Below are 27648 nucleotides of genomic sequence, written 5' to 3'. Positions count from 1 at the left end.
TAAAAACATATTTTATTCATGGCCATACTAAATATTTTTGTTTTCCAATCATCGAGTGCAGTAATTTCAGCATTTTCCTTCCTGCACCATTTAGTGCAATTATCATGTAAGGATGTTACGATATACTTATTGCAGTCATCAAAATCAACAGGAATAGGCAAGTCTGTACTTAGGGCCTCTGCGTAGCAAATTTCTAAGGTTTTTATTTTGAATGAAATTAATGTCCCCAGTAATAACATGTCCAACTGGACCATATATATATTTAGAACTAGTACAGTCACATAATGTAGGACAATTTCTTATTACATTTATATCTGTGGAAATAGAATTATAATTAAAAACGATACTTCATACAGGTTTACTATATTTGTAGCAAATAAGTGGTGATTCAGTATTGCGGAAATAAGGGGGAATCAACCGACGTACATTTTTATCATTGAATATTTTAGGAAGGTCAATTAAATCAAGACCTTTGTTACAAAACTCGATTTTGATACGATTTCTAGTTTTGTTAAGTACATTTTCAATAAAAGGTTTAAGATAGTAGTCAGTGAAAGATTCAATAATACAAGCACATTCATATAGAGGGTCAGATTGAAGTAAAATAAGTTTACATTCCTTATCAATATGCGCCAACGAAGAAACAGAAAGAGAGCAAAGTGCACTTATTAATTAATGTTTACCCCCATTTTGTAATAATGTATAGCAATCATTTAAAGAAAGCAGACGTTTAAATTTACGCCTTAAGTTACCATTTTTCCTAATACCATGTGAACGTTTATTTCTTAGACTTTTACTAAATAGCGAAAATGAATTAATCGATTTATTTTTAGAAATTGTTCCAACATTTAGAATATTATCATTTAATCCAAGTGGGTAAACTGATTGCAAACGTTTAATCCATTCAAATTCTGGCATGCACCTTGCTTTTAATTTGCACTGATTTGAAGTACTATTATTAAAGATAAGTTGCTCCACAGGTTGAATTGAAATATTTGTTACGCTATGACCCGTTTTATTAAAGTGTTGGTAAATGAAGTTATAAAATTTATTGTTATTTTTAATTTTAAAAAAATGTTCCCTAAAACGTGTTTTAAGTGTTCTACCCTTCTGCCCAACGTATTGCGCACCACAACAGGGTACATTTCAAGTAATAACATAAACCACATGCATAGAATTTCATGAGACATCGGATTTAATATTAACTGAAAATTTGCGGTTATTAACCGATGAAAGAATAAAAGAGGACATATTTAAAAACTTGCAACATAAACACTTCCTGGAGTCGCACTTATTTATTGTAGGATACCGATTACACGGAGCTAAATTACGCTGCAAACTAGAACCCAGCCGCATTGTACCTCAAATGAAATATGTTCGAAGTAAATTTAATTTGACTGTAGGTTTAGAAAAAAAGTAATTGTCTATAATTTAACGGCAAATGAATACTACGTGTAATCGGAATTCTCAATGGTGAGAGAACAACTTTCGGGTTTTTTGTAATCAATCTGTCCATAGGTTATTAATTTGGCGAAACCACCAATCTTATAATCACATTAATACACATTGCCAAGTCAACATACATAAAAGAGTAAGAGGCAGCTTGTCAGATAATGGTCTGTAAAAATTCAGTATAACCTGCAGAACTCTCAATTGATGAACATACACGTTTACTTTATAAGTACAGAGAATGTATAAGAATCTAAGTATAAGAAAGGTCTTAAACAAGGTTTCTTAAAAAATAATAAAAACACAATACCGCCACCAGCCTCTGAAGGCTGAAAATATAACAACATCGAAGATATGTACGGGGATACACGCTACTGCATCCACGCAGCACACATCAAACTGTTGTGCAATGCAATATAAAGAAGTGAAACTCCAGCTGCTGGAGCAGTATTGAATTTTCATTAAAAACAATTAGTTGGTCCTTTATTTAAGGCAAGTGACCGATTGCCCAAACAGTACAAAACAGCACAATACAGCACAATACAAACCAACATAAACACAAAATATGAATAAAGCTGGGGTCACCGCCTTGGAACGGTCAATAAAAAGCATTGGGGGTTTAAACCTGGTTATAGAGCGCTCAACCTCACACTTGGCCCAGCAATATTCATAATACATTTAAGTGTAAATAAAATTTAACGTCATAGCATTGTAACTCAAATTAAACAATAATAAAAGGGAATTAAAACGCATTCAATTTAATTATTACTTAATTACTCAATTGCATTGAAAATACATGAGTAACAGAGTTACAACTTTTTGACGAACGATCAAATAAAACTATTAACAATTGTCAACTACATTCCTTCTTTATAGAAAAAGATTTGAGAATATAGCGTCATGGAGTTAATATCTCAGATAATCATCGCGCAAATACAGGAAGAAGCAGCAATAATGGGTGTAAAAATTCCATATTACATTGCTAGGTTGTTTATGTGACTGCTAAAAATAATAATAATAATAATAATTAAATCAAACAAGAATCGGCTATCAGAGAGAAAATATAAATAAAATGGAACGTTATAAACCCAATGACCTATGCATGTAGATTACAACTGGGAAAGTCGGTCGTATGACGTTACAAAAATCCATAATGACATAATGACTTGAACAAATTCCAGGGGCAGTACTAAATAAAAATATTAATGGGGCTGTGCTACTAATAAAACAAGTTTATGTGATTTAATATTAAGAAGCAAATGAATAAAAATGGTAATTCCACTAAAGCAACATTATTGGAATCAAACAGTATATAGGTGTTTTGACAACTGAAGACAGAAATGATTTGATGTACGATTTGAGTCCAAATGTAGTTTTCATGCAGATTTGTTCATTCGACACAGTGACACAAAAAGCCTTGTTTTAACAATTTTTTAGTTAATATTAGATTACGATCATTAAAATCTTTAATACACGAACATGCTCTGGCATAACGTACCAACTGCGAAATGTAAATACCATAGGAAGGTCCTTTAGGGATGTTGCCATCTAGAAACGGAAAATTCACAATTTCAAAGTTAAAATCGTCCCGTTTGTCGTATAAACTAGTTTTGATCAAATTATTATTAATAGTTAAATGTAAGTCTAAATACGCAGCGTCTGTATTGGATATACACGATCTATTTAAGACTAGTTCTTTTGGGTAGATTTTGTGAATATATTGTTCAAATAATGGATTATCTAAATTAAGTATGTCATCAATGTACCTACTAGTAAGGTTAAAACAATTAATCAAATCTACTTGCTTAGTTTTAGATAATTCTAACATAAATTCGCTTTCATAACAATATAAAAAAAGGTCAGCTATAAGTGGCGCACAATTAGTACCCATAGGAACGCCAATAATTTGTTTAAATATTTTACCATTAAATTCAACAAACAAGTTATCCAAAAGAAAAGTAAGTGTTGCACAAAAGTCAAGACCAGTCCAAATGATGTAATTATCTCATATCTGATTAGTAAAAAAAGCTGTTTTAGTGTTTTAAGCTAGATACAAACACTTCTCTCTAGCAAAAGTTTTTTCAATCAAAGAAACAAGTTTGGATTTTATTAAAGCGTGAGGAAGCGTTGTATATAGTGTAGAAAAATCATAAGTACTTACCTGTGACACCTTATATTTTTTATTTTCAATTTTATCAATAACTTCTAAGGTGTTTTTTATTGACCAAAATAGGTTAATATTACTATTTTCATAAACTTTATTACAAAATTTAGCTATATTTTTAAAATGTAGTCGGCGTAAACGCTGACTTTGAAATAAAGTTTGCAATTTACTTTTCTTAATAAATAAATAAAATGACAACAAAAGTTTGACTATTGTGGATTTTTTTCACTTATAAGTTGCATATCCACCGCATGAAATGTGTGTTGTCAGTATCAAACCACACATTAGTGTAAGAAGATAAAAAAATATACTACGGGAGTGCATATCATATGCGTCTTCACATGCCTTATTATGAGTATATTTATTCACTATCGAAATATATCGTATGTTAATGTTTGATTTAAACGCAGTTTTCTTTCGACACATTTAAATCACACTTTCATAGCCGCGTCATGCGAAAATGGGTCTTTCTTATGCGTTTCGACCAGCGTTTCTTAAACTCAAAATGTGCATTTGCGCAGTCTGGTCAGAGGCTATGCTGTTCGCTATAAAATCACTCAATATGTTATGGTCTCATTATGTATCTCCTGACCAGACTGAGAGATGAGCAGGCTGAGTGGGTTATATATATATGATAGGCGCATATGGAATAAGACCCACTTTCGCATGACGAGGGTCATTAAAAATCTAATTGCGAATTGTAAATGGCACATTTTAGCACAATGCTTTTCGATACAAAATTGAATTCAAAATAGCAAACTTGTAAAAAATGGCAGCCTATCAAGGCGTTCAGGAACGATTTCCAGACGTTCTGAAGGAGTACGGCAAACATTGTGGTTGGATAATTAAACGGTTTTCTTCTTATCGTGACACTATACTATTTTGGTAATGATTGTTTTCTCATCTTAAAATCAAAACTGAAATTCTGCGAAATAGATTTTAACGAGTAATTGTAACTGGGCCACAAATTTGTGTCGTTTGAACATTCAGAGAGTAGTCCGGAATTCCTTACACTGAACAGTGCTACATCCTTTGCGCTGAGCACAGACACAGTGATGTAGCCAAAGTTCAGAGGTTTTATCTCGAATCAGCCTATGAAATATTCGAAAATATTCATGCGTGTCTGCTGGCGTTATGTAAAATTCATTAAGATGAAAAGCTGAGTGAAACAGCTACGCCGAAAAAGCGCATGAGTGCTCTATACCTATGTTTAGGTAAGAGTTGTTGACACCGTGTGAACTGCTAGGGTTACAAGTAATGCATAAACAACAATGTACGGGTCAACAAGGCTGTCTTGATTACTACTTAATTCGTGAGTAAAAAGTATTGCTCGCAGATTTATTTATTTTTTTCATCAATGATATTCTTGTATATTTTGAATTTGTATATGGTGTCAAAAATCAAAAGTTTTGTAAAGTGAATTTTCATCATAAAGTTATATTCTTAGTGAGATAGGTATTCGATATTCCAACACTATTCATTTAATATGATGGTGAATGCAAATTGTCTTTATATTCAGTTCTCACTGCCATTTGTATCATACTTTCTATGCTTTCAGAATGTCCAAAAAAAGCCATGTTGTTTTTATTTTGTCTAAGTTATCTCTATGAAATAAATAGGATCATAAAAAGTGCACACAAAAGCTCGACCCGTGCGTTATGACACACTCTTCATAAATGTGAATGGCGTGTTTTCATGTCAAACGTGCGATTAATTTTGAAAAATGAATTGCGTCTTAATCTCGATCGTGTTTAATTTGTAAGAATACTATGTAACACGATAATTTATGATGCTGCATGTACATGTATACAGCTTCGGTCACGTAAGTATGTCATTGCATTTACTGTGCGTAGACCTGGGCATACAGTTTTAATGGAAGTTTGTCAACGAAAGTACCAGGACATTTACTCCATTGTTTATATATTATACTATTATACTATTAAAATATATTTAAAATCATACAGACAAGTACCAAACAACACAAACCTTACTATCCTCAGTCCATTCGTAGTACAATAACTAATATATCGTTCTATATCAGTTGGATATTTATATGTTTATTGATTTAGCTCTATTGTGATGCTTTTCTTAAATCTAAACTGAAAAGTAAAGAAAATTATTCGCTTAATACTAATACCTTAAGATTAAAAGACACATCACTAAAGAGCTTTACCATACATTACTTGTTTATGCTATATCTATAAAGTATGCCGAAAAAACAAGAGCATCAATAATGTTGTGTTTTGTTGTTTTTTTTTCATAAGAAATATTGCACATGTCAAGCCGTTTGTATAGGTTCCTTCATTACCATACAGCTGACAGCGTCTGTTTTTCATGTCTTTTAAGGATATTAGCTACTGGACCCATATCTATCTATCTATATATACTGCTAGTCGCCAACAATTAGCATTACAAGCAGACCCATTCGTATAGGCGGCTGTACATTTGAACGGTGTATTTAGACTTTAATCCCGTATTAAACGTCTGACATACATGTATATCAGTGTCAGATTTGTTATGTGTAATTATTAATAATATACAAAAAACACAGAGAGGAGATCAAAGAGCATCTACTGAAGCGAAGATACAATGGCCGATTCGTCGAGAAAGAACTGAAGAAAGTTGATGGCAAACAGAAAGAAGATCTGCTGCGTACGAAGGTGCCTTCGAAAAGTACTTCCAGGGTACCGCTCGTTATCACTTTCTCCAGAGCGCTACCAAATGTCGGCCATATCCTCCGGAAACACCTTCGTACACTCCACACTAACGATCAAATGAAAAACGTATTTCCTGAACCCCCGTTAGCAGCATTCAGAAGAGACTGCAACCTGGAAGACATATTGGTACATAAAAAACACAACCGAATGTTTTTCCGGGTTCCAAACAGGAGCGGACCTTGTGGGGCACAGAGATGCGCAATCTGTCAATACATGAAGGAGGCCGAAAAGTACAACGATACCACCGGCAAAACCTACAATGTGCGGAACGAGGTCACCTGCAAATCCACCAATGTACTCTACGCTGTGCACTGCGAACGCTGCAAGACCCTCGTATACGTAGGGGAAACGGGAGATACCCTGTACCAACGCTATCTCCTAAACCTGTCCCGGATACGGACGGACTCGACACAATGACCCGGTTGCCGAGCACTTTTACACAAACGGCCACAGCGTCGCGGACTTCCGGGTCATGGGACTAGAAATAAATGGATCTGATGAGTATCGGAAGACCATTGAACAACTTTGTAAGCGCAAACTGAGGACTTTCAAACCATACGGACTGAACACTTTAAGACTGATAAAATTGACGCGCAATGTAACGTGCAACAGTATAACGTCACTTACGCTAAACATGATATGCGTCACAAGTAAATGCCGCTGTAGAAGACCGAGATGTCGAAAGCTACGGCAAATGTAATCAAAGCTTTTTATTTTTTATAAACGGCTACAAGCGACTATGTTATATATATATATATATGTATATATATATATATATATATATATATATATATATATATATATATATATATATATATATATATATATATATATATATATATATATGTGTATGAAAACTTTTGAAAATAAAAAATGGCCGCTGATGAAGACTGTGAGGTCGACAGCTTCGGCAAAAAATAATACAGCGTTTTTGTTTAATTACAACAAGGCTCATAGAGACTTTGTTATATATATATATATATATATATATATATATATATATATATATATATATATATATATATAAGATGCATATAATGTTCAGTATTACTATTTCCTCACAAATATCATAACTAATACGAAAATTTGCGAAACAACTTTTTTTAACTTTGTCAATTTACCAAAACGTGAAAAGGCCCCTTTAAGAGCAAGGTACGAAAACTCTGCGTGGAGATTTGAATTGCTTTCTTGCAAGCCTTTGTCTTGTAGCTTTAGGATTAAGTGTTTGCATGCAATTTTCTGATAACCATTGTATTGCTATTCCTAGTGTACCTATGTGGACGGATCGAATTTAATGAACGGTAAGCAATACCATCCCAGTTCACGTTCTTCCCCGATCAAAATACAATAATACATAGGACTGCTGCCTTTGTCACCATACATACTATTAACAGCAACAAGAGCGTGCGCGCTCTCTCTAATAACAAACTAATATAACCACACGACCCCGTCAGAAAAGAAAGAATGAAGCTTGAAAATTGTCTCCCGCAGAAGAAAGAATATAGCCAGACATTGTCTTTCCCTATACCCCCAACGAAATAGTCATCTCGGTCCAATCGCACAAACTCAGCCTTTTTCTACTATCATCAATTACATGGACTTTCAAAACTAGTCAGGTTCTAACAACACCACAAAACACCAAACAATACACATACACATCGGGCACTTAAAAGAACCAGGGGCGCCTCTGGAATCGGGGCGTCTTCTGTATCCCGCTCGAACCACACACTAACACCTCTCTGAGGGTGGGGAGCTTAAAAAACCACATACAAGTACACATATGTATAAGAAATCAATAATAACGCCAATAAATATTATCGTTAATCTCTAAGAAAATAATAAGGGAGTTGGCGATGGCTGGTCCGGATAGGGGTCTATGAGACTCCTCTATCGATCTTGGACTGATCACGGGCAGCGTGAGGGTACATGAGAGAGCGTTTGTCTCGAGTGGCTTCGGCGGTTTAAGGCTCGGGCGGGCCGTGTGTGCGGACGGGGTCTGGCCCGCGCGGCGTGGGTGCGCTTGTGCGGGAGCGGCGGGCTCTGCACACTGGGAACTGTGACGAGAAGCAAATGCCTTCTACGACTGACTGACGAACGCGAGCAACTCGACTAACCCCTCCACTTCCGCTCCAGACAAATACACAACAACCACATTCTATATACTCTACATAATCCTCCACAGAGCACCATCATTAGTACCATGGCACAGCAATGTCACATTTGGCACTCTGGGAACTGAGACAAAACGTGACTTAACGGCTGACGGACGCGAACAATTTGACCAACCCTTCCACTTCCGACCAGGCATATACACATCACCCGCATACAATATACTCAACATAATCAACATCAGATCACCATCACCAGGGCACGTTATGGTCCCATTGACCTAATAATGGTAAATGTTCAGTATTACTGTTTCCTCACAAATATCATAACTAAAACGAAAATGTGTGAATCCGAAACAACTTCTTACAATTTTGTCAATTTACCCAAACGTGAAAAGGCCCCTTTAATTTTGAGTTAAATTAGGTCAAATTTACCCCGGCTGTCCTGGTATTCGCCAAACAATATTTTTATCAAAATAAATCAATTCACGCTAGCCAATGAACATAATTGCTCTTCATAATGTATTATTAGAAACTCAAATAAATATATTCAGCAACATAGTGACTTTCCAATTAATCCTTTTTAAAATGTATTGTTGGTCTAGATATATCGCAATCTCATGCACGACCGTAACATTACGTACATTCACTAGAGCAAGGAACGACAACTCTGCACGGAGAGTGGATATATGGGGGCAGGGGATATATTTTTGACCAAATTTCGAGTTCCGAAAGGCCGCAAACAGTCAAATCCATTGCATCAAAACAGAAAGTGACACAAGAAAGCCTTTTTGTGTCAGTGTCATAGCATAGGCAATATACATTGAAAATACAACCAAAGACAAGGCTGGCTTCTTTACTTGTGAAACTATGGCCCTTGATCTTTCCCCCCACCCACCTCATTTTTATTGAAAAATGGAGAAATTTGACCCATTCCATGGCATGCACAGAACATTCAAACAGAATGCAATCCTAGTTTTGGCTACATTACTCATTAATTTCATCCCCTGCCACCTATTGTTTCTAAGGTTTACAGTCAAAACGGCCCCAGGTCAAAACGTCCCCTGGATTAAACGTCCAAAAAGTTGGTCAAAACGTCCCCAAATTTGGTCAAAACGGCCCCACTTTGGTCAAAACGACCCAAAGTCAGTTTTTAAGTTGGTCAAAACGGCCCTAATAGAAAATCAGAAGGGGGAGAGATCACAAAAATAATATATTAAATGAACTTATGTTATTTTCTCTATCTTAGAATGATATTTGTGGTATATGTAATGTCCAGCCGTCAGTCATAATTCTGCTGACCTTCGGTTAACCCCGCCCACACCAATCAGCATCCAGCGTTGCAGACGCAGCGTGTGTGGCGCGTGGCCGGGGTTCGCTGGTGAACATTCTCTAGTATAACGCTGGACTGTAGGCTATGTACATGTATTTCTGAGTGTGTGTGTTTTAATAAATATATAAACAAACTCCGTCTATATCTTTACCCTCCCTATACGGGTCTGAAACATTTAAGTATATTGGAAACTAATTGTTAAAAAGAGAATTAACTCATTCTGATAAACACAGAAATTACTCATATTCTTACTCATATATCTCTTTCTTGTCAATTATTATGTTTGATTATGTAACATGTATATCGTCAAATAAATACAATATTGAACATAGTTCTTTGTTTTACATTGGTGCCGTTTTGACCAACTTTAAAACTGACTTTGGGGACGTTTTGACCAAAGTGTGGCAGTTTTGACTCGTTTTTTAGTAGGGGACGTTTAGACCTGTGGCCGTTTTGACTAGCTCCCGTTGCTAATGCGCATGCTTCAGTACTTCAACTGGGTTACTATTGATAACGCCATTAGAAAAAGCATCTTGAAAACTACACTGATATTAAACTACTCTAATATTAAAAGTATGGTATAATTATTTTAACAAGAAAATTTGAAGTGTTTGTTGAGCATGATCTTATATTTTAGTTTATTGCATAAAATACCCGGAATTAGACTGATTAAAATTGATTTAGCTACTGCCAGTTTGTTTGTAAAAATAACAACAGAATCAAGAATAAGAGCTATTTAACTGCCTTTTTTATTATTATCTGCAATCAAAATAATGGGGATACATATTCAGAAAAAACTATGAGCACGTTAGAGACAAATGCTGATAAATACTAATTAATGTTGGTTTCACACTTTTTGTAAGTAAAGGATTATTTAATACTTAGATATCCTCCAATTACGCTAGATTGGTCATTGTCCGCTCGGGTACTACTAACATGTACCCCGGGTACTCTTAAGTATACTTACATGTACCCCGGGTACTGTAAATATACTTAATCGTACCCGGTCGATATTAGACTGTACCAGAGTTGTATTCCAGCCTAAAATCCGATGTCGTAAAACCCGCTACCGATTATCTTAAACAAACTTCTCTTTAAAAAAAAATGCGTCAACATGCTTTGTGAGTATGAGTTTCGATAATATAGAGGCAATTTTACAGAAAATTGACATGCATGTGTATATAATTAATTATTAAAAAAATAGCCTACAACGACCGATTTAGCATTAAATTTCCCGGGTACGTTTTAGTATATTTACCGTACCCGGGGTACATGTAAGTATACTTAAGAGTACCCGGGGTACATGTAAGTAGTACCCGAGCCAACAATGACCAATCGAGCTCCAATTACCTTAAGTCGAGCATGACCCAAAGTCCATCACTCTGTTTACATTAAGAACGCGGCTCTCGTGATGACGTAACACACATGCGCTCCGAGTATTTTGTTTTACTAATATGACTACGCTTGAAAATAATTACAGACACAACTTATATAAGGAAAAACCCAAATTAATTGTATTTAAAATTCTTACTTCAACTAAAATAGTCCAAATGTATGCCCATTTCTTGAATTTATTCGGTACTCTTCATTAAACTTGCACATAAATTGCAGACCCTGCCCTAGTTTAAACACAACACATTCATGTATTTGATTTATTTGAATGAAAATTCTTTAATTTTTTCACGATTCCCAGAAAATGTTGCATGGAACAATCTGTGAACGCACATCGCGAAAATAGGTTACATGACGATATACACACATTTAGTGGGTAAGCCCTGTCTCGATTGGGTGATAATTTTATAAATTCTTTTAATAGTAACATATATATGCCAAAATTTTATTTGAACAAATTGCGAACGTTATTTCTTTTTGAACTCTTGAGCACTTTTTCGTGTCAATGTTGCTCAAAAGAAGATCGACCGATAAAACAGAAACTTGTTAAATAGAAGATATGAAAAAAGTTAAATTAATCTTTCAGTTTCTCTAAATTTGTTCAGTGAATCGACTTTTCGAAGTTTTGTTGACCTCCTGCCTATTGCAAACAAGTACTCTCGCTTTTTGGATGTGAACTCTCGACTCAAGGTAAACAACGGGTGTAGTGTATGTCATTTGTGGGTGTGTATAGTCCTACTCGGTTACTCCTTTCTCCATAGATTGAACAAGAATAGGGCTAATCTATTTAACTGTTCAGGGGTCATTATCAAAGTGGTGTGAAACGCTGATCACTGTTAGAAGTGATAACATAATGGGATTTATTGGCCATTTCTAATTACAAGATACTGGTGTAGAATGCTGAGAATTAAAGAGAGTTAAACATTGCTCACACACTAAATGAATTTAATTTGATTGTAGAAAAATACAGGGGCATGCATTTTAATAGGTATCGAAGAGTTAATATAAACAAGGCTATTGTCAAGCAATATGGTCCCCTACCGGCTCCACCATTGTAAAAAATTCCACTATTTTCAGATTTATTATGCCCCCCTTCGAAGAAGAGGGGGTATATTGCTTTGCTCATGTCGGTCGGTCTGTCAGTCAGTCGGTCCGTCCACCAGGTGGTTGTCAGACGATAACTCAAGAACGCTTGGGCCTAGGATCATGAAACTTCATAGGTACATTGATCATGACTCGCAGATGACCCCTATTGATTTTGAGGTCACTAGGTCAAAGGTCAAGGTCACGGTGACCAGAAATAGTAAAATGGTGTTTTAATGATAACTCAAGAACGCATACGCCTAGGATCATGAAACTTCATGGGTAGATTGATCATGACTTGCAGATGACCCCTATTGATTTTGAGGTCACTAGGTCAAAGGTCAAGGTCACGGTGACCCGAAATAGTAAAATGGTTTCCGGATGACAACTCAAGAATGCATACGCCTAGGATCATGAAACTTCATGGGTAGATTGATCATGACTCGCAGATGACCCCTGTTGATTTTGAGGTCACTAGGTCAAAGGTCAAGGTCACGGTGACCCGAAATTTTAAAATGGTTTTCAGATGATAACTCAAGAACGCATACGCCTAGGATCATGAAACTTCATAGGTAGATTGATCATGACTTGCAGATGACCCCTATTGATTTTGAGGTCACAAGGTCAAAGGTCAAGGTCACGGTGACCCGAAATAGTAAAATGATTTTCGGATGATAACTCAAGAACGCTTTTGCCTAGGATCATGACACTTCATAGGTACATTGATCGTGACTCGCAGATGACCCCTATTGATTTTCAGGTCACTAGGTCAAAGGTCAAGGTCACAGTGACAAAAATCGTATTCACACAATGGCTGCCACTACAACGGACAGCCCATATGGGGGGCATGCATGTTTTACAAACAGCCCTTGTTATTTTTTGGTTGCCGTAGCAACCACAATTTTTGATGTAGGAACAAAATGAAATGACGTGCATAATGTCCATATTGCCATCCATCCATGTTACAAGTTAAAATGAAAAAATATTAAGAACTTTTAAAGTTATCGCAGGATCCAGAAAAGTGTGACAGACAGACTCACAGACAGACTCACAAAGTGCAAACCATAAGTCCCCTCCGGTGAAACCGGTAGGGGACAATTAACTAAAGCACATTTTAATAAAGAGCATCGTGCTTGTATTTGAATGATGGATTAAAATATAAAGAACCGATCAGAACTTGTACATAGTTTATTATTGAATTGAACAACATATTAATTAATGTTAATTAAACTATGTTATGGAAAGTATATATATACACACTTGGGGACTTTTCTAACGCATCACTTTTCAAACTTGAATATCTAAGTTATGAGAAAAGATATTGATTTAAAATTTTACATACGATCAAATTGACTTTATTCTATGCAAGCTCATGATAAAATAATTCATCCATGACGATTGGACGCTTTAGCACGTGGGGTAGGTGTGATTCCATATTTTTGCACATGGAAATGTTGAAACGCGATTTAATTCTAGTTTTATTTCAATTGAATTAATTTAAGTGGGTTCTTACACAAGGAAAACATAAAATTAATTTACAAAACAATATTGCTTGTATGAATATTCAGGAGCGCAATCCCGCACTTTGCGTTTTACAGGCTACCTTTCACACTTGCTAAAGCGTCCGATCGTCACGGATGAATGATTTTATCGTTAGCTTGCACATATTGTAGTCAAATGATCACATGTGCAATTTTAAATAAAAATATTTACTCATTACTGAGATATGTAAGATTTAAAAGTGTTGCGTGAGAAAAATCACCAAGTGTAGTTACATAAAAGGCGATATACATGTTATTCCAATTTAATTTCAATGTCATAATTCTTGGTAAGTTTTTACACATGAAAAACATAACATTAATTAAAGAAAAACAATATGGCTCGTATGAATATTCAGGAGCGAAACGGCTCAATCGGCATGTTGCAAGCCGGTCAGTTATTAAAACTTGTAAGTTTATGCGTTTTACTTTTCACATTGTTATTATTTGAAGTTGTAGGAGTTTGCGAATTTGACTTTTGAAGTGACGTATTTAATTTGTTAAGTTTTATATTTTGTTGTTTTTCAATTTCAATTAAATTTTCAGGAATAATCAGATATGTGTTGAATTATTCTTGGTCCAAATTTCAACACAAGCCGTTCAAAATTAAGGGAGCTATATTGATCTGATTAGGTGATGCGGTAGAAAAGTCTCCAAGTGTATGCGAACAGTATGTAATGATCTCAGAGCATAATTATAATTATGTTATATATTATCAAACAGGGACCTCTCTACACTTTGGGGGATTGGGGCCGGAGCCCTTTATTGGGCTTAGAGGGGGGAATTTCGCGTCTTTTTGGGCGAAAAGGGGAATTTAAGAAGATCTTTTCACCAACCATTCAACACCTAAAATTGCTATATTTTAGCATGATACCAACTGGCAACATAGGTATGAAAGTAAAAAAAAAAAAAAAAAAAAAAAATTCTTGAGGGAGGAATTTTTAGCTGAAATAGGGGGAAAAGTATACTATTTTCATGGGGGAAGCTGCCAAAATTCGGCGGTAAAAAGTACCAAACAAGGGCCCTGTCAAATTATTCAGAAGTAAACAATTGAATATTCCTTATTTTTTCAATGTACAGCTATTAATGTTCATATAAACAAGTTGAAATACATGTAGCATAAATAGTATGCCACATAAACTTTATAGAATTCTTGTCAATTTATAATAGAAATTTATAATTTTTATAGAATGATAAGCTGCTATATACATGTATATTTAGTACTGTCATGATTGTAACCCAAACTTTTCTAGCAAGGAAATTTCATGGAAATAACATAAATTTTTACTCCAAATACTTCACCTTTGTAACTCACATAACAAATGTTCACATAATATACATACTGGGTAACTATGTTACTAATCAGTAAATTAAAAAACAAATTTTTTTACAATCAACTTTACAGGAAAAATCAACATGAGTATCCAGCATGATATTTGCTAGTGGAATGTTGAACTGGTCTTTAATTATATAATTAAATGAATTAATGAGATGTAGTCTCCTGTGGTTGATACATATTAAATACCAAAATGTCATCAACATGAATTTTCCAGATATAACACCTGGGTTCATTTATTATCACCAAGCAGGTTGTTGTCAGCCTGACAGGGGAGTGTGCTTTATGACCACAGAACAAGTAACACTAATTAGTTCTGCTGATAAGCCGATGGCTAAAATCTGGCCGTCCTGGAAGAAACTTGGTAGGGGTATGTATGGATCTATCGGCTTTGCATGGTTAAACACGCTGTAAATAAACAATTTTGACATTGGTTGAACAGGAATGAAATTAATCCATAAAGGTACATCGTTTATTGCGGCATTGTTTGAATTAATTCAGAAATTATTTTAGTTGTTTCCTTAACCGCTCGACTCAAGGTAATTGGAGGATACGTATTTTCACACCTTTTGTAGTCTCTTAGAAAGTTAAATTGCATTAAAGACCTTTCTTACTAGATTCAAGTTTTAAAGTTTTCATTTCCAACCCTTAGATACTGATGAGCAGCAAACAGCATAAAACCTGAACAGACTGCGAGTTACTCCCAGGCTGTTCTGGTTTTATGCTGTTTGCACATAGCCATTTTCACATTGCTTCTGAGTGGGAAAGGCTTAATTCCATTCTGGACAACACAATTTATCGATAAGACATTGAGGGCAAATCGGAAATTCTGCAATTATTCAACTCTCAGCTTTATAATCCAAAGGGTTGCTGTTTTCAGAGTCACCATAGCAAAAATTATCAAAGGCTCTGGGAGTATGTTTATATGGACTAACATGGCCAAATCCCTAATTTGAAACAGGTACAACCTAGCCGGTATTAAACAACCAATTCTTTAAAAGTCTAAACATTAAGAATATTTTTTAAACTGTATGCCTTTTGTTAACAATGGCAGAATATTCCCAAGTAGCCTGAAAATGTGATGTCATACCCTAACCATCTTGTTTTACTGGTGGCAAAAAGCACCACCTTGTATTACATTAAGGTGTAGCTCAATATTACCAGAAAAGATTAAATTTTATGGAAATAATGTTGCATTTTATTGCAAACATACAACAATTATACTTTTTTCGACATCTGTGAAATTTTAGGGATCTGATTTGACCTCACTAAAATGGTTACCACACCTTTATAAATCCTAAATATTTTTTTGCTGAGGTAAGATACTGTCTTAATTTGAACAGTTTTACTTTTCTTAAAAAAACACCCTTTCAGATGATGTATAACACTTGATAGTTTGATGAAAGAGAAAATTTGGCCTGTCTTTGTTACTAACGTTGAAGGATTCTTGTACAATTCCCTTATATCAAGCGTCTCCTGATTTCAATCACCTATATCAAGCGTCTCCTGATTTCAATCACCTATTTTACATTATCAAGCGTCTCCGGATTTCAATCACCTATTTTACATTAAGAACGCGGCTCTCGTGATGACGATTGTGGTGTTGCTTGCACTGGCCATGCCTACTTGCAGGACACACCTCCGGCATGAATGCCCCTTTGATATCATGTACAACGGGAGTGACACAGTCTGATTTGTGTGCTTGACATTAAAGGATATTTATAAACGATTGGAATCTTCAATGGTGTTTGAGCCTTAAAGGGGCCTTTTCACGTTTTGGTAAATTGACAAAATTGAAAAAAGTTGTTTCAGATTCGCAAATTTTCGTTTTAGTTATGATATTTGTGAGGCAATAGCAAAACTGAACATTTACCATGCTCTAAAATATTCATAATATGCATCTTTTGACGATTACAAAACCTGAAAATTATAAAGCGTTGCAATGCAAAACGATTGAATAATTTGGAAAGCTCTGTTGTTGTCGTTATATTTTGGGAAACTACGGGGATTGGCTATATCATTAAAAAACACATCCGCTCATAGCATGAGCACAGATGGTCGAGTGGTCTAAGCAGGAGACTTTACTCCAGGACTCCAGGGGTCAGAAGTTCGAGTTCAGTTGAGGGTTACGCTTTTTATGTCCCCCACTATAGTAGTGGGGGACATATTGTTTTTGCCCTGTCTGTTGGTCTGTTGGTTGGTTTGCGCCAACTTTAACATTTGCAATAACTTTTGCAATATTGAAGATAGCAACTTGATATTTGGCATGCATATGTATCTCATGGAGCTGCACATTTTGAGTGGTGAAAGGTCAAGGTCATCCTCCAAGGTCAAAGGTCAAATATATGGGTCAAAATTGCTCATTTAATGTACACTTTTGCAGTATTTCAATATTCATGATAGCAACTTGATATTTGGCATGCATGTGTATCTCATGGAGCTGCACATTTTTAGTGGTGAAAGGTCAAGGTCATCCTTCAAGGTCAAATATATGGGTCAAAATTGCTCATGTAATGTCACTTCTGCAATATTGAAGCTAGCAATTTTATATTTGAAATGCATGTGTATCTCATGGAGCTGCACATTTTGAGTGGTGAAGGGTCAAGGTCAAGGTCATCCTACAAGGTCAAACGTCATATAGGGGGACATTGTGTTTCACAAAAACATCTTGTTTCCTTTTTATACGCCCGTTTTAAGAAATCGGGACGTATTATAGTTTCACCTTGACTGCGGGCGGGTGGACGGGCGGGTGGGCGGCGTCCACAGCAGTGTCCGCTCTCTAATTCAAATAGTTTTTATCCGATCTTCTCCAAACTTGGTCAGAAGTTGTATCTAGACAATATCTAGGTCAAGTTCGAATATGGGTCATGCCGGGTCAAAAACTAGGTCACAGGGTCACTTAGTGCATTTCAAGCATTTAGCATGGTGTCCGCTCTCTAATTAAAGTAGTTTTCATCCCATCTTCACCAAACTTGGTCAGGAGTTGTATCTGGACAATATCTAGGTCAAGTTCGAATATGGGTCATGCCGGGTCAAAAACTAGGTCATGGGGTCACTTAGTGCATTTCAAGCATTTAGCATGGTGTCCGCTCTCTAATAGAAGTAGTTTTCATCCAATAATCGCCAAACTTGGTCAGAAGTTGTATCTAGACAATATTTAGGTCAAGTTCGAATATGGGTCATGCCAGGTCAAAAACTAGGTCACAGGGTCACTTAAACCATTTCAAGCAGTTAGCATGGTGTCCGCTCTCTAATTGAAAATGTTTTCATCCAATCTTCACCAAATTTGGTCAGAAGTTGTGTCTAGACAATATCTACATGTAGGTCAAGTTCAAATATGGGTCATACCACGTTAAAAACTAGGTCACGAGGTCACTTAGTGCATTTCAAGCATTTAGCATGGTGTCCGTTCTCTAATTGAAGTAGTTTTCATCAGATCTTCACCAACTTTGGTCAGAAGTTGTGTGTAGATGATATGTAGGTCAAGTTCAAATATGGGTCATGGTAAAGTTATCAAGTTGTCAAAAGCCTTAAAACGGGCGTATCTTGTGACAGTTTGGCACTCTTGTTTTAATTGTATTCTTGTTGGTTTTTTAACTGGAGCTTTTTAGATCAAATGTTTAAATTTATCAATATAAAGCATTTAATGACGAGCTTCAATACATGCCAAAATCTGTGAAAAAGCCCCTTTAAATGGCGTTCCTTAAATGGTTATCCATAGAGTATTTTGTAAAAGAAACATTTAATGATCAATGTCGAATTTCAAGTACATGTAGATATTCTCATACTCATTTACTTCATTATAATATACTTGGATATATGATAACAATTCAACATACTGTATTTAAATATGCAAAAACTATTATATGAACACTCAATCAATTGACAAATACAGTTGTTTTCTGTATCTAAAGCTGTTCTTGCAAAGACAAGTCATCCAGTATAACATCCTTAGATGCTGAGATGCTTATATAATGATCTCAAAGCTTGACTACAATTGGTGAAAAAAATGAACTTCCATTTTCTTTTGCTCATTATTAAATAACATGTACTGTCCGCATATTACTTTTAGGCCAGAGTTTTATTATTTTCTGTTTAACGGGATTTTTTTTTAAAGTTTGAGTAGGAGGCGGGAAAAAAAATAAAAATAAAAACTCAAAAAAGTTTGGGAGAAAAAATAAATAACAATAAAGCATAATAAAAAATATATTTTTTATTAGCTCACCTGATTGCTCAGGTGAGCTTTTGTGACCGGTCTTAGTCCGTCGTTTGTCGGTCCGTCCGTCCACATTTGTTTGTAAACACTCTAGAGGCCACTTTTATTGTCCGATCTTCATGAAACTTGGTCAGAAGCTTTGTCCCAATGAAATCTCGGTCGAGTTCGAAACTGGGTCGTGCCGGATCAAAAACTAGGTCAAAAAAAGGAAAAAACTTGTAAACATTGTAGAAGTCACATTTCATGCCCAATCTTCATGTAACTTTGTCAAAATGTTTGTCTTAATAATATGTTGGTTGAGTTCAAAAGTGGTTCCGGTCTGTTGAAAAACATGGCCGCCAGTGGGCGGGGCAGTTTTCCTTGTTTGGCTATAGAGATGCCTTGATAACACTTTATATAAGGCCACATTTTTTGTCCGATCTTCATGAAACTTGGTCAGAAGATTTATTCCAATGATATCTCGATGGAGTTGGAAACTGGGTCATGCTGGGTCAAAAACTAGGTCACTAGGTCAAAAAAAAGATAAACCTTGTAAACACTGTAGAAGTCACATTTCATGCCCAATCTTCATGTAACTTTGTCAAAATGTTTGTCTTAATGATATGTTGGTCGAGTTCAAAAGTGGTTCTGGTCCATTGAAAAACATGGCCACCAGTGGGCGGGGCAGTTTTCCTTATCTGGCTATAGAGAAACCTTGTAAACACACTAGAAGTCACAATTTTTGCCCAATCATCATGAAAGTTAGACAAAATATTGGTTTTATTGATATCTCGGCCGAGTTTGAAAATGGTCCAAATCAGTGAAAAACATGGCCGCCAGGGGGCATTTTTCTCTATATACATATAGTTAAAACATGTGAACACTCTAGAAGTCACATTTTTGGCCCAATTTTCATGAAATTTGGTCAGAACATTTGTTTCCTTGATACGAGAGTTGAGTTAAAAAATGGTTCCGGTCAGTTGAATAACATGGCTGCCGGGGGGGGGGGCAGTTTTCTTATATTTATGTAGTAAAAAAAGCTTGTGAACACTCTAGAAGTCACATTTTTTGCCCAATCATCATGAAACTTGGTGAAATGATTGGTTATATATATATTTCTGATAAGTGAAACACACTTTTTAGCTCACCTGATTGCTCAGGTGTGGTTTTAGAATTGGTCTTTGTCCGCTCTCCGTTCGTCCACATTTGGTTTGTAAACACTCTAGCATTCACACTTCTCAGGCATTCTTTATGAAAGTTGCTGAAAGATCTCAGTCAAGTTTGATAATGGGCAAAATCACATAATTAATGCCATAATTATTGCCCTTAGATTGTCCAAATTTTCATTTTATTATACAAAATCCTTGTTAACACTAGAGGTCACAATTTTGTTTCAGATTTTATGAATCTTGGTCAAAATATTCATTTTTGTAAGCAAAGTTTGATGTTTGGTAAGGGGGGTCAACTCAAAATATAGGTCACCAGGTAAAATTTTACAAAAACAAAAACACTCCATATGCCAGAGTTTTGGTTCAATAATGATGAAACTTGACCAGGATGTTTGTCTGGACAATATCTAGGTCAAGTTTGACGTTTGGTAAAGATTAAATAAACCGACTCCTCTCAGGTGAGGGAACTAGGGCCGTCTTGGCCCTCTTGTTTTTAATTGGGAAAGTGCCGTTTTCCAGTACTTTATTAAGAAGGATAAAAATCGCTGAAGTCAAATCTCAAGGTACAAGTCATACTGAATCAGTGCATTGGAAAGCCTTGTTAATAAGAATGAAGAATGAAATGAAGTTTTGTTTTTGGCTTGCGGATGTATATGCTTGTGACAGCCGCCATTAACTTAAAAAAACTAAAACCTTTTTCTTGAAATTGCATTTAAAACCCTTTTTATGATCTTGCACTTTGGTAATGAACATGATCTTGATTTTGTCTTGGTATTTCAGATGTCAGATACTCATTGTTTAGAAGCTAACATGAAAGTGGAAGAAATTGAGACCAGAGGGAAAACCAAGGGTCCAAAGATTGATAGACTGATAGATTCGTTTAGAAAATGGCTTTATATCATGGGTTCCTGTCTGTTTATTTTGCTTGCAGCAAGGAATTCTTTTCACTGGTAATTAAATTGCAAACTGTAATTATTATTAAACATCTATCATAGTTTTTTTGGCTACTGCTTTGGAAAAACCTTAAACAGTGTGGTGTAAGATTTAAAAAAAAAATAAACGTTTTTTTCAACACATCCTGGTTATTAGCGGTAGCTGGTCAATAACTTGTGTTTGCATTGACCAATCTCAATAAAACTTGAGATAAAGCAAGACTGCATGTACACCAATATGGGTCAAGGTCACTGTTAATAAAAAAGGAAAAAAAGGTTTCTTCTGAATAATTTGAGTTTGAATGGAGTCATTTATTTCGCTGAGATTTTGTTCTTAAATAAATACATCCAGACCTATTAGAGGGGTATGCGTATACGGGAGCTTACTCTGTTTAAGTGAGGTTATTTGAAACTTACTTCCCAGATGGTGTCATTTTCGTGAAGGAGTAGTGAATATTTTCACCCGGTAAGCAACTTTATATTTATATTTCTTTCTAGCATATTTTACATTTAAACTCATGTGGTCCATAAATGGGGCATGGGATTTTAGTCCTCCGCTGATTTTAAATTCCTAATAACATATCATGCAACGAAAGATGCACTATTATCGCTCTGTAACCTGCATTATCTGGAAAGACAGTAAAATAATGGTTTAACAAAATATTTATCAGAATAAGGTCGACACGACATGAGATAAATTACATTAATTAAAATATTACTGAAAAGGGCTTATAAACATAATATTATCTTGTACATAAGCAACCCCACAACCCATCCTATTGAAAATAGGTGAATCGATTCAGTTTGTTGTCAAGTTTTTGAACAGCATTATTATAATTCTACAGTATTAAAAATAACGTGATTAAGAAAAGTCTTCTATTGTACCACATACTAGTATCATGCTATAAAAGTTTAATATTGAGGAAAACTTAATAAAATATGAGTAGGTATTTGGTGTCAAGCTCTTAAACATAGGAAAGAGCTGTTTGTCATTTGGAAGTCAGGACCCAAAATGTTCTTAAAATGAAGTTCCAAAATGAGGGATGAAACTGTGCAGGGAAAATGAAATTATTATGATTTTAGTTATATTACACTGTACACGTGCATCAATACAGTGTATTTTAAGAGAAAATGATATTTGAACACCCAATTTATTTAATGTAATGTAAGCAGACAACAGATTTGCGAACAGTTTTCCTTCAATAGCTTTTTAGCTCACCTGAGCGATAGCTCGAGGTGAGCTATTGTGATCACTCAGCGTCCGGCGTCCGGCCGTCCGTCCGTCCGTCTGTAAACAATTTGTAAACATCTTCTTCTACTAAACCATTGAGCCAATTTCAACTAAACTTCATGTGGAGCATCCCTAGGTCATGGGACAAAAGAATTGTTAAAAAAAATTTGATCACATAACCAAGATGGCCGCCATGACCATATATGGTAAAAACCTTAAAAAATCTTCTTGTCAGAAACCGCTCATCAGATTTTCAAAAAATTTCACAGGGATGACCTTTAAGGGCTCCCCTGAAAAAGTTGTTCAAAGAAATTTGATTCGTCAAAAAACATGGCCGCAGGAGCTCGTTGAACTTTGCATGTTTATTCGTTTTTGCCTATTTTGTGAAAACTTTCAAAAATCTTCCACATTTTTTGTCCGATCCTTTCCAAATTTGCACAGTGTCTTTATATCAATGAGGACACGAACCCTACAAAAAATGAGCATTATTGGTCCATGAAGTACAGAATTACCTCCCCTTGAATTGAGAAAATGGTGTTTATGCAATAAAGTCCAAATTTTTCATCCAATTCTTTCCAAACTTGTAAGGATTTAGCATGGTTCAAACAAGGGAAACAACTACGGTTTATGCATGTTCTTTTTAGTACAGATTTGCCTCCCTTTAATTCATTCAAAATCTCATTTTACAGCAGAGATTCCAAATCTGACCTGTAAATGAGCCCCATATTTACTGCTGGTGCTATGTTACCTTTTCCCATTTGATCATTCTTAAGTATTGGTCTTGTAATGCTGCTACTGCTACTGCTACTGCTACTACTACTACTACTACTACTACTACTACTACTACTACTACCACTACTACTACTGCTACTACTACTACTAGTACTACTACTACTAGTACTACTACCACCACCACCACCACCACCACCACCACCACCACCACGTCTACTATTACTACTTCTACTACTACTGCCACTACTACTACTACTTTTACCACTACTACTACTACTACTACTACTACTACTACTACCACTACTACTACTACTACTACTACTACTACTACTACTTCTACTACTACTTCTACTACTACTACTACTACTACTACTTCTACTACTACTACTACTACTACTACTACTACTACTACTACTACAACTACTATTACTACTACTACTACTACTACTACTACTACTACTACTACTACTACTACTGCTACTACTACACCACCACCACCACCATTCACAGTGACAAAAAACGTATTCACACAATGGCTGCTACTACAACTTATAGCCCATATAGGGGGGCATGCATGTTTTACAAACAGCCCTTGTTTCTATGGGATTTTAACCACAACTGTTCATGTTTATCTCCGACACATATTTTTAGGTCACCTGTCATGAAGTGACACGGTGAGCTTATGTGATCGTGTGATGTCCGGCGTCCGTTGTGCGTGCCTGCGTGTGTCTGTGCGTCCGTCCGTCAACAATTTGTTTGTGTATACAGTAGAGGTCACAGTTTGCATCCAATCTTGATGAAATTTGGTCAAAATGTTTATCTTGATGAAATCCGGTTTGGGATTGTATTTGGGTCATCTGGGGTCAAAAACAAGGTCACTAGGTCAAATAATAGAACAACCTTCTGTAGACAATAGAGGTCACAGTTTTCATTCAATCTTTATGAAATTTGGTCAGAATGTTTATCTTGATGAAATCTGGGTTGGGATTTTATTTGGGTCATCTGGGGTCAAAAACTAGGTCACTAGGTCAAATAATAGAAAAACCTTGTGTAGACATTAGAGATCACAGTTTTCATCCAACCTTTATGAAATTTGGTCAGAATTCTTGATGAAATCTGGGTGGGATTGTATTTGGGTCATCTGGGGTAAAAATCTAGGTCAAATAAATAGAAAAACCTTGTGTTGACAATAGAGGTCACAGTTTTCATCCAATATTTATGCACTGTGGTCAGAATGTTTATCTTGATGAAATCTGAATTGGGATTGTATTATGGTCATCTAGAGTCAGGAACTAGGTCACTAGGTCAAATCATAGAAAAACATTGTGTAGACAATAGAGGTCATAGTTTTCATCTGATCTTAATGAGTCAGGTGAGCGATTCAGGGCCATCATGGCCCTCTTGTTTATCTTAACATCTATGATGCTGAAACAAAAAACCAAAGGATTTAAGTGCAAAAACCGTATAGCCGAAAAGGTGTAATCATTTCAAAGAAATACATTTATAAAGTGGCTTTCTGAGTGAAAACTCTTTCACGAAAAATTCGAAAACAACGCCATCTTGGAAGTAAGTTCCAACCAGCCTCACTTAAACCTGGTAAGCTCCCATAAAAGCATGCCTCCCTGCTTATCAGGGGATTGCATTCTGGGCCAGTTGGGTCAAGGTAAATGTGAGTAAGAACTTGTAAAAAGTTGTCTGCTCTTTCTCCATTACTCTATGAAGGTTTTGCACAGAAATGTATTGTAGCGTACATATGCACCCCTTTTTTAATTAAATTTAATTTAAATTGTGTTTTTTTCAGGTTTTGATATTAGAATGTGTGTTTTTGATGTTATTTTTATGTATTGATTTATCACTGATGCGTGGCGCTGGCTGAATCTAGCTAGGGGTGAACTTCAAATTACACATAGTATAAAAAGTGATCCTCAGCAAATTTTGAGTAGTATATTAAGTGGAGCTATCCTACTCACCCCAGCTTCGGCGTGAGCGTTGGAATGTTAAAGTTTGCATACCACCTCAAATATTTTCTTTTCCCTTGACATATTGCTTTTATATTTTGCATACTTCTTTACCAACATGACCCCAACCTATAAACAAGAGCAGACAACTGTATCAAGCATTTTGTAAGAATTATGGCCCTTTTTTCACTTAGAATATGTATATTATTTATCTATGTTAAAGATTGCGTACCACCTCAAATATTTTGTCCCTTGACATATTGCTTACATATTTTGCATACCGGTACTTCTTAACCAACATGACCCCAATCTATAAACAAGAGCAGACAACATTAACAAGCTTTTTGTAAGAATTATGGCCCTTTTTTCACTAAGAATATGCACATTATTGATAAATCTATGTTAAAGTTTTCGTACCACCTCAAATATTTTCAATGACCCTTGACATATTGCTTTCATATTTTTCATACTTCTTTACCAACATAACCCCAATCTATAAACAAGAGCAGACAACTGTATCAAGCACTTGTAAGAATTATATTCCTTTTTTATACTTTGAAAATTTAAAATTGGTTAAGTTTTGTGTTTTAAGGTCCACTTTATTCCTTAAGTACATATGTACATGTACATGAAGCAAAGCTATTGCTTTCATACTTGCAACACTTACTATCATAAGGGGACTGTGCAGGCAAAGTTATGTAACTCTGACTGGCATTTTGCCAGAAAAATGATAGATTAATAGTCACAAAGTGAAAATAATTTCAATTCTAACAGGATTGTATATGTATTTATCTTTCTAAACCAGTTATATTATTTTACTTTGCTAACCTTAAGCCCAGAAATCACTTTTGAATTGTTAAAAGGTTATTTAACAATCCTAAATTAGTTTTTTGTGTATACAGTAAACAATACACTGTAGACTTTTATTTAAATATTCACTCTTAGTTTCAGAGTATTATTAAAAATGGTATAATCTTGATCAATTCAGTATTATTTTTCTATTTTTAAAGAAATTTAACTTATTTTCAGTTCTTTTATGCTATAATAGATATCTGTGTTTCAGTTTATAAAATATGTTTCAACACATGTTTTTTTAGGCACATTCACAATCTATGGGGAGCCACTGGCAGTTTTTGGCAGAATAACTGGGACTGTATCTATGAGAAGTGGGGCAGAGACAATGAAATTATCTTTGGATGTATTGGTAATGCATAAGATGTTCTTCATGTAACTACCATACCTTATTGTGTGCATAACAAAACAATAACAATAAAATCAGACTTGTGCATTGCACACAAATATGATGTGTGTGTGTGTGTGTGTGTGTGTGTGTGTGTGTGTGTGCGTGCGTGCGTGCGTGCGTGCGTGCGTGCGTGTGTGCGTGCATTGCACACAAAAATGATGTGTGTGTGTGTGTGTGTGCGTGCGTGCGTGCGTGTGTGCAAAATCAGAATTGTGTGCATTAGCACCCACTTTTCCATATAGTCATAAATTTATTAATATATAACTTTATTGATCCTAGATGTGTACATGTTATATTGATGGTGATTTAATACAAACTTTTCAGTAGATAATTCTTTCACTTGTTATTGGAATTTTTGTTTGAAAGTGTGCAGCAAAATAGTTAAGAAATTCGATTGCATAAGCTAGTTTCATATGTAATATTGGAAATATGGGATTTAGTAATTAAAAATGTTGTCCTTTAAGATTTCACCATTATGTATCATGGTTGGAGTCATGAAAATTATGTTGGGTAGTATCAAGATGCTTTCCCTTTCAATAGTAAGAATCCTTAATCATTAGACTATAATACTGATGGTTTAAGTGAACTTGCTGTGTGGCATTAAACAAAGCCAGCTGATTACCGTAATAACTCTATGTTTTCGGACACTTAAAAATAATAATTTTTTTCGTTTCCAAAACTTACATACGAAAAATATTCACAAAATACAGATGTCTGAAAACTTAGAGTCGAAAATTGAAGTGTCCGAAAATAGCGTCAATTGTATCAATGACTACCGGTAATAGAACGCGCTTGTAAAATACCATGTCGTATAGTATAAATTACAGTTATATATGATTGCACTGCATTTTAAATAATTTTAAATGCTTTATTTATTTGACAGAAAATAATATATATATTTTTTATAAACAACTGGTAGCAAGCTGTGTTGTAGATAATTGGTCAGTTACCACATTTTAACTAATTCTTTTGACATGTTAATTCTGTTCAGCTCAATTTAACAGTGAAAAATGCCCATAATATCACGTATTTGTCACAGTTATTTTACTGAGAAGGGGTAGTACCATT

At 35.3% G+C, this 27648-nt stretch overlaps 1 protein-coding gene across 4 annotated transcripts in view; it reads left to right on the top strand.

Annotated features, from left to right (window-relative positions):
* The first annotated feature begins 10226 nt into the window (after nucleotides 1-10226).
* LOC127879257 (fatty acid hydroxylase domain-containing protein 2-like) overlaps nucleotides 10227-27648 on the top strand; it is a 30491-nt gene continuing 13069 nt past the window's right edge. For 2 of the 4 annotated variants that reach the window (XR_008048982.1, XM_052426018.1), the window contains exons 1-4: nucleotides 10273-10344; nucleotides 15374-15490; nucleotides 21265-21434; nucleotides 26435-26541. Coding sequence is in view for 3 of the 4 variants with exons in the window: in XM_052426018.1 (XP_052281978.1) it covers nucleotides 21265-21434; nucleotides 26435-26541 (277 nt within the window). In the remaining variant the exon portion in view is untranslated. Of the gene's footprint in view, nucleotides 10345-15373; nucleotides 15491-21264; nucleotides 21435-26434; nucleotides 26542-27648 lie in introns of all 4 variants that reach the window. The other 2 variants (XM_052426020.1, XM_052426019.1) reach the window with 2 other exon arrangements.

Source organism: Dreissena polymorpha, chromosome 4, assembly GCF_020536995.1.
Source record: "Dreissena polymorpha isolate Duluth1 chromosome 4, UMN_Dpol_1.0, whole genome shotgun sequence".
Classification (NCBI taxonomy): domain Eukaryota; kingdom Metazoa; phylum Mollusca; class Bivalvia; order Myida; family Dreissenidae; genus Dreissena; species Dreissena polymorpha.
The sequence above is the reverse complement of the archived record's forward strand: the minus strand, read 5'-3'. Positions and strand labels throughout refer to the sequence as shown.